At 36.4% G+C, this 17,434-nt stretch overlaps 1 protein-coding gene across 1 annotated transcript in view; it reads right to left on the bottom strand.

Moving 5' to 3' along the window:
• Window positions 1-2,365: 2,365 nt before the first annotated feature.
• Window positions 2,366-17,434, bottom strand: part of LOC121316712 (SPARC-related modular calcium-binding protein 2-like) — a 54,987-nt gene continuing 39,918 nt past the window's right edge. The window contains exons 10-13 of the mRNA XM_041251811.1: window positions 8,000-8,099; window positions 6,506-6,771; window positions 4,474-4,528; window positions 2,366-2,404 (exon numbers count right to left, since the gene is read on the bottom strand). Of these exons, the coding sequence (XP_041107745.1) occupies window positions 4,515-4,528; window positions 6,506-6,771; window positions 8,000-8,099 (380 nt within the window). The 3' untranslated portion in view covers window positions 2,366-2,404; window positions 4,474-4,514. The remainder of the gene's footprint in view (window positions 2,405-4,473; window positions 4,529-6,505; window positions 6,772-7,999; window positions 8,100-17,434) is intronic.

Below are 17,434 nucleotides of genomic sequence, written 5' to 3'. Positions count from 1 at the left end.
ATATTATTGACCATAGAAAGAGACTTAGACACCACAGGCAATTAAAGGGCAACAACAAAAAAGCCACCCAAAGTCATCTTTATTGTCTAGTTTGAAGCCATAAAGAGTGATAATTATGGGTATGCTTATCATTTAACTTGCTGATAACTTCCTGTTAAACAAGGTGAAGAAGGTGAAAGGATGCCACAACAAAGGTTCCCTGCAGCGTTCATTCTTCACCTGCTTTAGAGTTCCTGTGAATTCAATCAAGCGAACAACAAGGCTCATTTTCGAAACTTTTTTGCAGAAAAGGAAACATTTTCTATGACTGGAATTAAGAATTAAGAATGCCAACATACAATAAGTGCCCCTACTTTTACTATACCTGGAACAATTGTTTCTTGCTAGTTTGCTAAAGAAAAAAAAAAAGTACTTTTTTGTTCATACTTGTTTTTTCCAGTACTTGGTTGAGTTTATAAAGTAAAACCTCCATATATAACCCACAACTCTAAACACACTTTAAATGTGTCATTTGATAATTCCGTAATATCCATTTAATCGTCAACTTAAACAGCTGCTAATTGCTAATAGAGGATAATACACAGCATGGAACTTGTAATGTGTGTTCTATATATTAGAATATATAGAGTAAAAAATATGTCAAAAGATTCACTTGTTTCACTATATGGAATTAAAAGGCTAAACCACCTTGGTCTGTATTCCTAAAAGTTACTGTCTATTTTAGCAGTCCGTCAAATTATAAGCAGCTTTCTCAAGTCTTTAAAGTATGCTTAGCAAAGTAGCTTAAAAAACAGACATTGTTAGCACCTGTGCTATGTTTTATGAATGTATGTAAAGATGACAACATAAAACAAACCTCATCTGGTAATGGGCCAGAATAAACATAACAAAGTGAAACCTAGCCACTCCAGCTCCCCTTTGAACCACTGTTTTATATACAGAAAAAAAGCGGCATTCGATTGCATTGATCGTCCTCAGTTGTGTGCTCAGACATCCCCTCCTTGCCTGTGCATTCTCATTCCCGGTGCTCACATCTGCTTATTCCTTTTTGCTCTTTTATCCTAAAGGCACGCTGGACAGGAATGATTGAAAATGTCTTAAAACCTGTACAAACGGCTCCTCGAGTTAAGGGAAGCAGCCTGGGGCAGGGGCTTTACACACTGACAGAAGAAAAGGATCCTCCTTTAAGCAACTGCACCCAGTCCATGAAAGTGACCCAGCTTTAGCATGCCGTCGGACCCTAAGCATGTCCTGGGGGAGAGAGTAGCCTTTGCCAGGTGTAAGCAAGAGACAGACAGACAACTCTGTTTAGCCTCCCTCAGCCTTCTCAGTAATTAGATTTACAATACTGAACAAAACTGTCTGTAACTGCTTTCACCTGACTGCAGAAACATGCTCTGGGGCTTGGCACAATACACATTGACTGACAGGAGGATGCATACCATTTGCTCTCTGTTTGTGCATGACTAATCCCACTGTGACAAGAAATAAAAGTCAAGCATAAATAAAAGGCCCTTATAAAACATATTCAGGTGATGAGTAGAAAGCAAGTCTTTGAATAGCGAATGCAGCAGGCTCAAAGTGTTCATATTGGTGAGAAATAGAAAGAGATGTTTTGAATAGGCAGTGCAGCAGGCTCACTTTTTTTTTTTTAACCCCTTAAAGAATTACACACAGCCAAAATTTTGTATTAATTTCTTCTTTTTTAATAGCAAAATTGTATTTGCAATGTTTCACAGATTTCATTCACACTTTAAAAACACTATAAGAGTCACCACAGCACAAGCAGATCATTCTCACGACGCTAAGTTATTGCTTCTGAAATGGTTAAAATCCTGTGTCGAGATTCAATATTTTTGCAAGCAATTTTTATCAAACCATAAAACAAAAATAAACTTACATTAAATGAAAACTTGTACAATTCAGAAAAGTATAGTTTTTAGACAAAAAGGACACATACATTGTATGTGATAATGTTCTTTAAAAAAACGACAACAACAACTTACCTACGACTTTCACAGATTCAAAAGTCTGTTTAAATATCTTGTTTCTACAAAGTGAATTTACATTTAAAGTACAAAGTGCAAATACTATGGTTTTCATTGCCATTTGGTGAGGAAATCTCCCAGAAACGAAAGAGTAGTTCATCATTTACAGTTTATCAACAATGATGAAAAGGGAGTGTCTGGACTATAGGTATTAACAGCTAGACATTTTTCATCCAAACTCTGTACTCTCTTCTTAAAAATTAACACCTAAACCCTTTCACGAGATGAAAGCAAAACCTGGCTTTACTGTTCTGAAAGTGGGGTTGGGTGCAGTGAGCTCATTATAAAGCTCATTAAAAGTACACTGGGACATACCTGTTTGTTTGATGAAGTGCTTTCCCCAGTGTTTTTAGGCGCTGAAAAACAGAAAGGAAGGCAAATCACATTTAACTGAAAACAATAAAGAGACTTGAAACCTCTGCACACCCCTGAATAGAAAGAATCAAGCCATAGAAAATAGTCTTGGAGTGTGGTGATGCGAATTAATTTATATACCAATATAGGACCCTATTCAAAAAAAACTTTAGACTGTTATAAAAGGACTGTTTTTTATACACTTTCTGTTCACTTCTAACACTTAACACCTACCATACCGAATTGTTGAATTAATTAACAAAACATTCATTAAAACATTCCTTTTGTGACTAGAGCTCACAGTATTGATTTCAGAAGTACCACAAGCGAATCAGTGCAAAGTGCAGATTCCCTTCATAGAGTTAAAACAGTGTTCAGAAACAGTCTTGTCCTTTGTCATCAGAATTGGTATAATTCCACATGTCCCTCTGCAGTACAGCCAGACTAAATGCTGATTTGCATGGTTAGTTTATAGGCCCGTCTGCAGTGTGCAGTCTACGTTTGTCTGACTTAATTATACGTTTCTTTTTAATTCTACTGAATACCTCTTTGGAATGCATTTGGATAGTCAAATGTCTAGTTAACACAATATCTGCTTCATGCAGTCAAAATGCAATTAAGCAATTCATTTGCAAATCAGTGGTGTTATAAGACTTCACATATCAATGTAAAATTAAATTGCAATTAATACTCTGAGAGGCAGTTATGGTTGGAGTAGTCACATTTCCCTTAAAGATTGTCCTACTGAAAGATGTTTTGATATGTGTCTTTTCCTTCAATCTCATATCCAGTTAAAAACATCAACTATTAATTTACCAAATAACTGTTAGAGTATTTCCTTGGTGTCCTTAAAAGACAGGTGTACTTAATGTTTTTTGTTAATATGTAATGATTTAAAAAAAAACAAACATGTATTTTATTTGCGTAACAACACTACCTCAGATCTCTTTATGATTTTCATTTGAGTCAAAGGCCTGGATTGAATACAAAGTTAACATCAGCCATTATAATGTATAGCTATGACCCAGTCATAAACTTTTTAACAGAGGCATATATAATTAATTGAGTTTAACAGTGGGCATATATAATGAATTGAGTTTAACAGAGGCATATATAATGAATTGAGTTTAACAGAGGCATATATAATGAATTGAGTTTAACAGAGGCATATATAATGAATTGAGTTTAACAGAGGCATATATAATTAATTGAGTTTAACAGAGGCATATATAATGAATTGAGTTTAACAGAGGCATATATAATGAATTGAGTTTAACAGAGGCATATATAATGAATTGAGTTTAACAGAGGCATATATAATGAATTGAGTTTAACAGAGGCATATATAATGAATTGAGTTTAACAGAGGCATATATAATGAATTGAGTTTAACAGTGGGCATATATAATGAATTGAGTTTAACAGTGGGCATATATAATGAATTGAGTTTAACAGTGGGCATATATAATGAATTGAGTTTAACAGAGGCATATATAATGAATTGAGTTTAACAGAGGCATATATAATAAATTGAGTTTCATATATAATGAATTGAGTTTAACAGAGGCATATATAATTAATTGAGTTTAACAGAGGCATATATAATGAATTGAGTTTAACAGAGGCATATATAATAAATTGAGTTTAACAGAGGCATATATAATAAATTGAGTTTAACAGAGGCATATAATAAATTGAGTTTAACAGAGGCATATATAATAAATTGAGTTTAACAGAGGCATATATAATAAATTGAGTTTAACAGAGGCATATATAATGAATTGAGTTTAACAGAGGCATATATAATGAATTGAGTTTAACAGAGGCATATATAATGAATTGAGTCTAACAGAGGCATATATAATAAATTGAGTTTAACAGAGGCATATATAATTAATTAAGTTTAACAGTGGGCATATATAATTAATTGAGTTTAACAGTGGGCATATATAATTAATTGAGTTTAACAGAGGCATGTATAACGAATTGAGTTTTACAGAGGCATATATAATTAATTTAGTTTATTCCCTGTTGCATGATTGCAAACACACTCCTATAAATAAGCAGGTACCTTTTTTAGTGATTTGGTGGGCTAAGTTCCATTTTGAAGGTCTATGGGTTTCTTTCTGTATTGAAGAAGATATGAAAGCCAAATTAAACGGGTTCCATATATATATATATATATATATATATATATACTATTGTTTTGTTTTTTGGGGGGGGGGGGGGGTGGGGGGGGGGGGGGGGGGGGGGGGGAATATTTACCTACAGATTCAAACTCATAGGACAGTAGTAATTTCTTTCATAGTTAAATCTGTCCTCTCATTTATTTATTTATGCTTGTTAAATATATAGCACAATCTTTTTATTTCCCCCTCAGTTACCCTTATCTGACTGGTTTGTTATGCTTCGTTTCCACTGCTTTTCCCCAGGTCTAGCTGAGCTGGATGGTCTGGGCGAGGTGTAGCTGGAGGGTGTTTCCACTGATGCTTAGCTATACAGCACCTAGCTACACCTTAGACAGAACAGTTTTGTATCTCAGACACAACGGGGGCAAACTGTGCTGTACAGAAGTACGTCATCGACAGGCACTTGCTAAAGAGACTACCTGTTATGAACAATGACGGATGTAAGCGAAGGCTGTCTTGAAAACAAACCTGAATCCATCGCTATTGTCTTACTGCATGATAAAGACTACTGACAGCTGTTTAAAGACCGAAAATAAAATCAGCCACAAATAATTGTTCAACTTCGTCCATCTTCACTTGTTTGCATATATTGAATCAGTCCCACAATTCAGCGTGGCCTTTTACTGCTGCACTACTACTTCCTCGGTCATGTACACCTGACAAAACTCCACTGGAACGCAGACAGCAATCTTTAACTACACCTCATCCAGACCAGCCAGCTCAGCTATACCCGGGGAAAGGTACTGGAAATGAGGCATTAGTCTGTGGTTGGGATGGATGTTGTCTGGTACTTTAGTAAATATCTGTCCTGATTTGCCAGCTAATCCTTAGCAACAAAAACAGGTGTAGTTCCAATTAAGTGTAAAACCAGGGATTTAAAAAAAATGTAAACAATTTTAATCATCGTTTCCTTATGATAGAATGGAGAACTGTCAAAAAAGTGCAGTCTCTCTCCAAATTAAACATATTCTTCAGACTGAATTATTTTGTATCTTGGCTGCTTCATATGCGCCTGGAAACCACTGTCAAACTATCTGTTTAAGGCATTATGATTTATTAGTATAAATGTTATACTATTACCATATTAGTTGGATTCATATTGATAATCATTTTTTCCACCAAATATCAACTGAATGTATTATAAATGTCTTTTTTGTAAAGCATATCAGAAAATCAGTAATTAACACTAGCTCAGTATATCTGACTCGTGTTCATGGAACAGTACCCACTGATTGTTGCCACTTGCTTGTTAAAATCAATTGGGAGACCAATTGGGGTCATCTTCCATTCAAACTAAGCCACAAAAGCCCTTGACATCGTACACACTCTCATATGCTGGTTTTACCTTTGTTTATCTACATTCAAGTTTTTGTTTGGCCTTAAACCAGACTCACAAAGCTCAAATCAGGGATTATTTAAAAAGCGAGTTTAATTAAATAATAAAAGTTTTGAAAGGATGGAACAGTTTCATTAATATCAAATATCTTCAAAACATTATTTAGATAACTCATGAGTTAAGACCTTGAGGGTTGGGTCTAATATTACAAAAGAACAATGAAATGTTAAACACAAGAAATGGCCTACTAATTAATTATTACATTGTAACAAAATCTTCAACAGTTCAACCATAAATATGGATTGTGAAATTTTTTGTTTTGCAGGTGCCAAAAAATGCCAAGACTCTTAGGGTGTATAGAATCGCACTGTATAGTTCTGTAAGGGTGCATATCGTCAGTGTTTTCTGAGTAGTCTTTTGTAAATTATTATGGGATAGCTTACCAGTTAGCGCTTTGCCTAAACAATGCACTTGTTAGTAAATCTTATGGATTAGTAAATGGGTCTCTGCTGAACTCCAGTTTATTTTGTCCCCGCTCAAAGCACTTCTCTTGTTAGTAGAAATGAAAGTGCTTGTACCTTCTTCTTTAGTCACTCCTAGGCACCCCATGAGCTCCTGCACCGACAGTGCTTTGTCGTTGTTCACGTCGCAGTACTCCACAAACTTTTTCACACATTTCTTGGGTTTGGATTTCTTGCGCAGGAATCGTTTGAAGGGCTTGATCTCTTTCTTGCCGATATCCCCGCTGGAGTTCTTGTCCAGCTGGTTGAAGTACCAGTAGACCACTCGCTCTTCCAACGTGTGGTTAGGGTCTGGCTCTGAGATCCTGGAGTTCAAAGTTATTCTAATTAATATGAAAGTGTTACAAGACATGAACAGGATCAGGAATACCTGTCACCATGCAGAGCAAATATCTTTTCCTTTTATTTTTTTTACCCCTTCTTCTATCCAGTTTAAAATGCATCTTTTCATCTGCCAAACCTAAGCAATGACGAGTTGCTGAACCCTGAAAGCAAATGCAGTCTGGAATTCTCTGCTTGGATTTGTCAGGTACCTGACCTTTTGGAGCATAAGACAAGGGGTGTAAATTGTATTGAAGATGGTCCAATCATACTTTAGTTACATAGTTAAAACAATACTGCACGTTTGAGTTTGAAAATAGTGATTTAACTATTAGTTTTCTGTATTTATTGTAGGATTATTGCTTGTTATGCAACTCTGTTCTGTATTATTATTGCAAATTGTGAAAATGATCTGAATGTACAACACAAGTCATTAGAACTACCATTGTAAAATGCGAACTGTTGTTTGTTTTTACCCTGTATAACTTAGGGAAGAACTAACACGACACATCCCACCCATATACACTCTCAAAGGATTTTGCCAATATCTTTTTGTAACTAGAGAGGTTTTCAGAGTTTTTTCTTGCAACAGTCTGGAATGCTGTCTTGTTCGCTTTGCAGATAGACATTTTCATATCAATACAGCTGTCTGTTCTCTTGTTATTACAGTCACAAGCCTACATAGAAGCAAATACCCATGCAATAAACAACATAGAAAAGCTCTCACACATAATGGAAAGATTGTTCAGTAGTATTTCTCAAAATCTCAAAATCTTTGCCACATTTTCAAAGCTGATATAGTCAAACTAAGAACTGGTTAGCAAAATAGTTCCATTTGACTACAGAGTCTCTGCTAGCCAAGGTGGATGATTTAAAATTGAAATCCAGGTCTTGAACAAAAAATTTTTGATGAACACCACATAGAAAACCTTTTTTTAAAAAAAAAAAAAAGCATTCATTATCAGCAAAGGATTCTAAATGACAGCACTGCTAATTGTGAAACAGAGTAGACTAACCACATGCTTGGTTAAGGAAAGAGTAATTAACCTTATGGCAGGTTTGACCTGTAGGTACCTCCAACTCTAACTCGATTCTCTGTCAGTCTCCCTTGTTCTCTCTGTTTATATATTTACACCCCTTGGGAAATATTTTAGTTTTACTGAACCAGCACTTGACTTGTATTTTGCCTGTGGGTGTATTAGGGCTCCTTCCAGAAAGCTGATTACCCACCTGCTTGCTGAAGATGGATCAGAGACTGCGTGCACCATGTCTGTTGACAGAGCATCCAAGACGCTAGTAAGAAACTCGTTCTTTTTTTCCCCTGGGCAGCCTGAATAGGAAACAGATAAATAATTTAGTTTCTTTAACACCTTGGCCAGGTATCAAATCCGATTTATAAGTCAAATGTCTCTGCTGTGGGGGGGAATAGAAGAAAAAGAAGATAATCCTTTCATGTTAACGCATCAAACATAGCGGCCACGGGTTGCAAAATGAAGAGCATGACTTTGGTTTTAAATTCCTTCTATTGTTACTCAATAAATAAGCATGGTTGTAGTGATTCTGCAAACAACTGCCAAACTGACAGCTCGGCTTTGGTGAACATTAAGGGAGGAAGTATAAAGAACCATATAATATGAGAAGGCATCTTTCACAAACCCTGCGGCTCTCCAAGCCCTTCTTTTTCAGTCGTTCAGTCAGAGACCTCCCCAGCCCTTCAGGGAAAGGGAGAATTTGTCAATCAGTAAGGCTCCATTATCCTATTACACTTTACGATGGCCCCCGTGGGCAGAGGGAGGGATAAAAGGAGACTGAAAGGTCTGTCTGGGAAATTATCACTTAATAGGGCCTCTGATGCAAGGAAACAATCTGACAAGGGGGAGAGCTGTGCATGGTAGGAGCCAGAAGCCACTGAACATTGTTAAAAATCCACAAACACACACACACACACACACACACACACACACACACACACACACACACACACGGACAGATTTTCATCATTCACTTAACAGACATTCACCGTGAGAACGGCACTAGCTGTATCTCTGTAAGAAAGTTCAGGAGCTTTGAAACAGATGGCCGAGCCAACGCAAGAAGCTAAAACACTTCATTTGTTCCCATTTACTTGACAACTACAATACGTCATCATATTGACAATAAGTCATCTTACATTGATTTATTTATGTGGTAAGTCACTAAATATTTCTATTAAATATTTCAAGGCTACAAAAATAGCTAAACAAAACAATAAAATGCATATATCTGCTTGAAAAAATGTTTACAACACTTGAGTAGTTGTTAAGGAGAGTGTAAAAAGACACCATTTGCATCAGCGTTAACACAGCAGTTAGTATTTTGCAGTCAATACTTATACATTTAAAGAAAATTTAGTAGTAAACTGGCAAAGTTACAGAAGTTTGTTACGGTTAGACTTTTGCATTTTTACATAATTTCATAGATTTTTTTTTTAACAGTTCAGTAAGTAGTCTTTCAAGATTATTTTTGGCAAGCGTGAAGGGCCGCTTACCTATATAAGCTTTGAGTGAATGGGTTTATTTACTTACTTGTCCTCAATTTTTTGGATAGCTACTGAGCTGTAATAAATTATTTCTCTCAGTTTCCAGGGTTTACTGTACCACAGGCATGTGATTATACTTGAAAAAAAGAAACCCGCGTTATGAGTACAGGCAGGTACTTTACTCCAATGACTGCCACTTACAATTACACAAGGAACCATGACCCACACACTCACACATACTTTGGATACCAACACATTTTGATGGACATTTCACTATAAACCACAGGGCTTCATGGGTTATTCTAACTTAAAAGAAAGCAACTTGGGATTGTGAAAAAAAACAGGCACTTAAAAAAGCAAGAGGGCTTATCTAATTTTGCTCTTGTAAAAGCATTAGAAAGTAGTTACTCCTTTCTGTCTTTATGGAGATGCCTAAAGGAAAGATTGTGGCTGTCACTAACATAATTACACGTTTAAGTTTCTGAACGAAATAAACAGATGTTGACCTATAGCTCCAAGAAACTCTGAATAAATATATACTGTTAAAACACAACTACAGGGGAAAAAAGGCAGTTACTTCTTCAGATAATTATAACCTTAGAGGTCACACAGATTCCTTGTTTACAAACAGAGAGCACAAAAAACATTACTTATCACCAGGGCCTTGTATTTTACAGCCACTAGATGTCACTATAGCCTCCAGAGTAAGCCGCGTAATGAGAAATCATTAAACAATCAACCCATCACATTACTTTAACAATCTGAATTGGTCATCCCATTACAGTAATTTGACCTTTGTGGTAAAACCGATTTCTCCCATTGTAAATGTTCTGGCTAAAGGAATAGGAACTTCACTTAAAAGAACACCTTTTTGGCACCGCTAGTGACTCTTTCACAGCTGATACAGTACTGTTTTGTAACCTGATAACTCATCATCATCAAACTTAAATTCAAATGGTTTATTCAATCTTTTCAAATGTGACTTATCATTGCGGGAGTGTCTTGAGGCACACTGATTGGTTTATTCAATCTTTCCAGAACCAGAAATTATATACCAGACTAGACTGTGTGATTGCCAGCCAGGCATCAAACCAACTGCCACCTAGTCCCCATGTCAGCTACTCTGTATACTTGCCATTCTATCTCTCAGCTATCCAGAAATATGTAAGATCTGTACTGCTGCGCCGTAAATAATGTAGAGAGAAGTCTCTCAGTCCTCTATTGGTACTGAGATTGACGGCTTTTAGTAATTCCCTTTGGTTTGAATTCTTCTACATTGTAATTTCAATTTCGGATTAAGTGGCAGAACCGGGGAGCTTAAGTTTGGTTGTAAAGAATAATTCACTCCAAGCAGCATGTGTACCTTGGAGAAGCTTGAGCCGTAATGAAGGGCTTATAGTTCTCATCGTGCCATGCTTGCTTCAATTCCCTTTTCTTTTTTTTTCTGTACAGCTGCCTATGTTGTGTGGCTTTGACAGCCCATATAAGTAATTTGTTGTTAAACAGCTGAAGTCGAAACCGCACAGCATTACGTGGCTGGTTTTGAGCAATATTAAGAAGTCAGCCTATATTTTAGACATAGTTTTACCCACAAATATGTATTTATGTACATATTGCAGCACACCTGGCATGTGGAAATATACCAACACCTTGCTTTATTTCTGGGGCCTGCTGTAGAACGGTCTGCTGATAAGCACACACCGGTACAGCAGGTACAATATGTAAAGTACACACACACTTACAGATACTTCATTAACTAGGTCAAAGCCCTCAAAATAAGTGTGGGTTCAGAGCCAAGATGCAAGTAAATATAAATGTCTTTTGTTTTTCAACACAAAGTGCAGGCAAACTGTAATTCCTGGACTCTTGACAAGGCACCCATTGTATAGTATAGATAGACACTGCATACTTTAATATGGCTTCACTTAACCGTGTTTTACGGGTACATCTTGCTAGTTTTAACAGCATCACTTCTGTACTCAACTCTGCTGAACAGCTTTTGTTCTTCTCATGTTTTGTTTTTACTTTAGTATGGAAAACTAAGATTTTACAAACAGGTCAGTTGCTATAGTCTGGACAAAGAACCTTTCTTTGATAGAGCAGAAAGGTGTATTTCTTTATTTATTTAACTATGCTATATTAGTTAATTATCATCTGCACCTGACAATTATTGTAATTTAGAGCTAGGTGCAGGGTATTTAAAGAAGCAGCCACTCTACTCAATGCTGCTGCTGCTGCTGCTGCTGCTGCTGCTGCTGCTGTGTGAAGGAGCATGACTTAAAGTGCTCAAATCATAAGAAATAAAAAAAATAAAAAAAACGAAACCAAAACCTAACTCCTATTTTGGAGTGCTAACTATACACAGAAACACCCTGACCATACCCCAGACAGCAAGCTGTTTACGGCTACAAAATAAAACTAAAACATATCGTTTTTAAACAATTAACACACAAAAAGGACTATGCACAGTACCTTTTCCTCATACAACTGAGCACACATTCAATCAGGCTCCTTCACACAGCACCAGCCTTTCTGCCTTCTTTAAATACCCTGCACCTGGCTCTAATTTATAATATATATATATATATGCAGCCAGTATACTATATATATAAATTATATATATATTATATATATATATACTATATATACCATGTGATATCTCTATCAGCAAATGGAGCTTAACAAGTTAACATCAGAACTTTTACAATCAAGTTGCAAAGGACAGCCTGTAAACAGAAAAGCTGCCTGGCTTTCAATGCATTTCATTGGAAAAGAAAGAAGTAATTTACCTTGGCTGGTCTAATTAGGTTGACTATTTTTGAGAACAAAAAATTGTATCAATTAGATGCCAATTAGCTAATTACATTTCATTAAAGTGTCATTCATTATTTTTAATATTACATCTCAATCATTTCGACTGTCCGTCTTATTTACATTGAACAGCTCAACACCAAAAAAAAAAACTTTTCAAACCTTCAAGACGGTCCAACTCCATAAGTTGTTAATGGCTCTATTGGCAAAAAAAAAAAAAAAAAAACAAACCACAAAAAAAAAAAAAAACAGATTTACAAAATGCTCAACAAGTGGTTATTATGAAAACACAAAATATTATTCAGCCGTAGGGTTTTATTTTTCTGTATACAGGGAGGGTTTTAAAATAAGTTTTTTTTTTAAGGATTAATTCCACATTCCCCTAATAAATCAACACCTCCTGGCTGGACTTGGGTTTCAGCAGACACCTAAGTCTGTCAGACTAAATAACGAGGCAGTTAGATAAATATTACTGGGAACAGTAGACCCTGTGTTCATTAACACTGTACATGTCTACAGTGCTATCAAAATGTTTACAGCCCATAAAAGGACACTAAGTAAACATAAAGCAGTTGTGCTGCATGTTTTAGTCTGTTCCTTTGCTGTTTGTTTTTTTTTTTTCTCTACACTGACCGTAATGTTTATATGAACTACCCAACTGAAGTCACAAAGTCACAGACAAGTCCCTGTCTATCCAGCCCACCACTGTAACAAGTGTCAGAAAATTCAGTTATAGTAAAGCATGTAAATGCATTCATCTTCTGTTATAGATCAAGAATCCTGTTTGAAAAATAAGGAAAAGTGTTTCTCGACCACATAACTCCTCTTTTCTCAGACTTGAAAAGAGAGACAATTTAATCAATCCCACAGCATGCTTACAAGGATCATCATTTCTAAATATATAACTTAGAGTAAAGTTGGCACAATGTTTGCAGCATGTAACTGATAGCAATCTTGATTTATAGGCTGAAAGCTAATTTCTTTCTGTAATCTAAATGTACTTTGCTAAAGAAGGTTAAAGTAAATTAATAGGGAGGGTTATCCAAGGAAATATAAATATATGGTCAGAAATCCATAGATGGTAAACTACTAAAACCGAAGTTACTTTGCTCATAAAACAAAATAAAATGTCAATTAGACAGAAATGAAGCTTTACTGACAGGGTTAGGACTCTCCCGAGTTAGAAATGAAATGGACTGAAATGAGCCTTGGCAGAAAGGTTACAGTTTACTATGTTGTGTTTGGAAGTATTTGTGCAATACTCATATGTTATGCTATTTAGTAGTCTCATGTATATCTTAGAATCTGGGATCTGGAATTTGGATTTAGCTTATTTGCTTCTTAATAAATTGTAAAGGTTCCAAGCAAGCTTAATTTTAACCCCAAATGCCCAGAACAAGGTACATGTTTACTTCATGCTATAGATTTTTTCAGGCACTGGTTCCCCACAGGTTAATACACTACAATGCTGGACCAACAGGTGTTTACAACTGAGACAGTTGCTTGTGTCTGTCGAAAAAGTTTAAGCATTAGATCAAATACATTTTGAGAAGGCTGGTTGCATGTCATTGTATAGCACTGTTAATCAAGTCTTTTAGCTGAGAACCACAACCAACTCAACAGGTTAGAAATGACAAGTTAAACAGATATCTGCTTTACTACCTACATGTAATGTGGTCAGATTTTAGTTTTATACTCTTATACAGGAATTGATAATTCTATGCTAGTAAAAAACCTAGGTAGAGAGGTCTCCGCAGAGCTGCACTAACAATCACGACTTATCACCTTCGGGGTTATGGAATGCCCTTCCGCATTCTATTGTGTCACTGTCAAGTCTCTTCACGGTTAAAACTGCAGCTCAGCATCATCTGTGCTTGACTTGAACTTTTTTTTTTGTTTTATACACACACACACACACACACACACACACACACACACACACACACACACACACACACACACACACACACACACAGTGCCGTGAAAAAAGTATTTGCCCCCTGTCTGATTTTCTGCATTTTTGCATATTTTTGACACGGAATGTTATCAGATCTTCAAGCAAAATCTAATATTAGATAAAAGGGATCCTGAGTGAACAAATAACATACAATTTTGATACTTATTTCATTTATTTATTAAAGAAAGTTATGCAACCCCTAATGCCCTTGTGTGAAAAAGAAATCACCCCCTTAGACTCAATAACTGGTTATACCACCTTTAGAAGCAATAACTACAACCAAATGCTTCCTGTAGTTATTGATCAGTCTCTCACAGCGCCGTGGAGGAATTTTGGCCCACTCCTTCATGCAGAACTGCTTCAACTCGGTGACATTTGTGGGTTTTTGAGCATAAACTGCTCGTTTCCGGTCCTGCCACATCTCAATAGGGTTTAGGTCTGGACTTTGACTAGGCCAGTCCAAAACCTTAAATTTCTTGTTCTTCAACTATTCTGATGTAGACTTGCTTGTGTGTTTCAGATCATTGTCTTGCTGCATGACCCAGCTGCGCTTCAGCTTCAGCTCTTGGGCGGATGGTCTGACATTCTCCTGTAGAATTCTCTGATACAGAGCAGAATTCATAATTCCTTCAATGATGGCAAGTGGTTCAGGTCTAGATGCAGCAAAGCATCCTCAAATCATGACACTACCACCATCATGCTTGACCATTGGTATGAGGTTCTTACTGTGGAATGCAGTGTTTTGTTTTCACCAGACATAACGGGGCCCATGTTGGCCAAAAAGTTCCACTTTTGACTCATCTGTCGATAGAATTTTGTTCCAGAACTCTTGAGGATCATCCAGGTGCTTTTTGGCAAACTTGAGACGAGCGTTCATGTTCTTCTTAGTGAGCAGTGGTTTCCGCCTTGCTACTCTGCCATGAATCCCATTTTTGCCCAGTGTTTTTCTGATGGCAGAGTCATGAACACTGACCTTAGCCAAGGAGAGAGAGGCCTGCAGATTCCTGGATGTTGTTCTAGGGTTCTTTGTGACTTCCTGGACGATTTTACGCCTTGTTCTTGGAGACATTTTGGAAGGATGGTCACTCCTGGGAAGATTCACTACTGTCCAAAACTTCTTCCATTTGGACAATATAGCTCTGACTGTGCTTTGGTGGAGCTCCAGAGCCTTAGAAATGGCTTTGTAACCCTTTCCAGACTGATAGGCATCAACAATTTTTTTTCCCGGAGGTCTTTAGGAATTTCTTTTGATCGTGGCATGATGTGCCTCTAGAACATGTGTGCTGACAACTTCACTCTGATGGTAAAGGACAAAGTTAGTCAGATTTATATTGAGCAGCGCTGGCCCAAATCAGGCCCGATTGTTAACCAAAGTATTCAAACAGCTGACCCTAATTATCCCTTTAATTGGGTTGAGTTAACTAGGGGGGCTATAACTTTTTCACACCTGGGTTTGATTACCTTGCACACCAAACAAGAAGCACCAAACTTTGGTGTCATTTTTTCTCTCAGACTCTCTCTACATACTACTAGAACACACAAAAAGATCTGACCAAATTCAATGTGAAAAATGTGCAAAAATGCACATTTAATTAAATATATATTGCATACCACGTTGGATGCACAGTAATTGTTTGGAATTATTTTATTGTTGTATCATTATTTAAAGAGTATGGTCTGCTTAGGTCTCTTTGCGTTAGTGCTTGCACTATTAAGATGTACCTATGCTGGCTCTGCAGGCACAAAGTGAATAACCTAAACTAAATTAATGTAGATGAATAGATCTTGCATTAAAACCATGTTACATTTGCATTTATTACAGGTGAAAAGACAGACCTCTTTCCTCTAAAGCAATTCAGTTTGACCTGGACCATCTCAACAACTGAAAAGGTCAGGGGTCAATCACTCCTTAATCTATCTCTCTCTCATTCTCTCTCTCTCTCGCTCTCTCTCTCTGTCTCGTTGCATTTGGCTTGCATACATGTGTTTTTTTATCTGAGCTATTCCAGAAATGTATTATCTCAACATTTTTCTCTTCTTTTTTTTGGCTTTTTTTAACCGATGCCTAATTAACCCCTACATAGACTAGTGAACATTAAAAAAAAAAAAAAATCAACTGTTTCCTAGGCAAAAGTATTTCTAAATACGAAAGTTGGAGTGCCTGGTACAAATACCCACTGCCCCATTTTTATAAGGATGTGTAGACACATGACCTTTAAAACTTGTTTTTGCAACACGATCCCTGGTTTATGTTGGGATGGAAGAATGCACTTTTATTGAGCAATGCTGTCAGGATGCAAGTGTCATCAAAGTAATAAAAGTACTATGGAACCTTTATGCTCTACAAAGTATACATTGTCTACAAGGGTTAAAGTGCCAGGTCAATCAAACTAGTCATCATTTTACTAAACTGTAAAATAAAACAAAAATACTGTATAAACTGCTTCCAGAAGAGACTAATCCCATTTATAATATACTAGCCTTCCTGAAACTGTGTCCCAAACAGAGGTCCTATGGAAACCACGGGTGACAGTAGTTAATTATTATTATTATTATTATTATTATTATTATTATTATTATTATTATTATTATTATTATTATTTTATATCAAAGTCATTGTCTCCTTATTACATTAAAGGAAGGTAACAACCCTTACATCAGTGTTCTTTTACAAAATTGTGATTAATATCTAAGATGTATGTTGAATTCATCAACTCAGGATTGGTTACCGTGGGTTTGTCATTTTGATTTTTATTTAATGAAGCTTGGTTGATAAAAAACATTTTGGTTTCCTTTATCGTCTAACATAGTACTCCTCTAATAAAGTGGTTCTATGCGGTGTGGATTGTTGATAAAAAGCAGATCTTCTATGTAAAATAATTTCCCATTCAGATTCAATTATGAGAGTCAAGCTCCCACACACACTGTATGTTTAACTATCATTCTTATTTTATTATTATACACACAATTGCGTGCTTTCCATAACACCTTATTTTAGGTTCCAAGGCAAACATGTCAGCTACTGATGTGCACAATGTCCGGACAGAGATAAATAGCTGTACAGACCACATGCACTCAGTGATGTTAAAGAAAGCACCCTCCACTCTGTTTCATCTCCACTGCTTTCTGTTAGATTGCTGTTTATCCTGTCCTCCTGCTGGGAAAGACCCTGGGGTTGCATCAGGAATTTGCAATGCAACAGCAGATCCTCTCACTTCTTACTACTAGGGGTGAGAACTATTTGTTGTTGCTCACTCTTGGGTATGTTTCAATTATTTATTTCTTTAGGATAATTATAGAGGACCTTATCCCCAGGAATGCCCACCACTTGTGGAAATGCATTTACAGCAATATGGGCTGAATTTTCACAGCAATTTCC

Source organism: Polyodon spathula, chromosome 6 (assembly GCF_017654505.1).
Source record: "Polyodon spathula isolate WHYD16114869_AA chromosome 6, ASM1765450v1, whole genome shotgun sequence".
NCBI classification, from domain to species: Eukaryota; Metazoa; Chordata; class Actinopteri; order Acipenseriformes; family Polyodontidae; genus Polyodon; species Polyodon spathula.
This window is presented reverse-complemented; position numbering and strand designations above follow the sequence as displayed.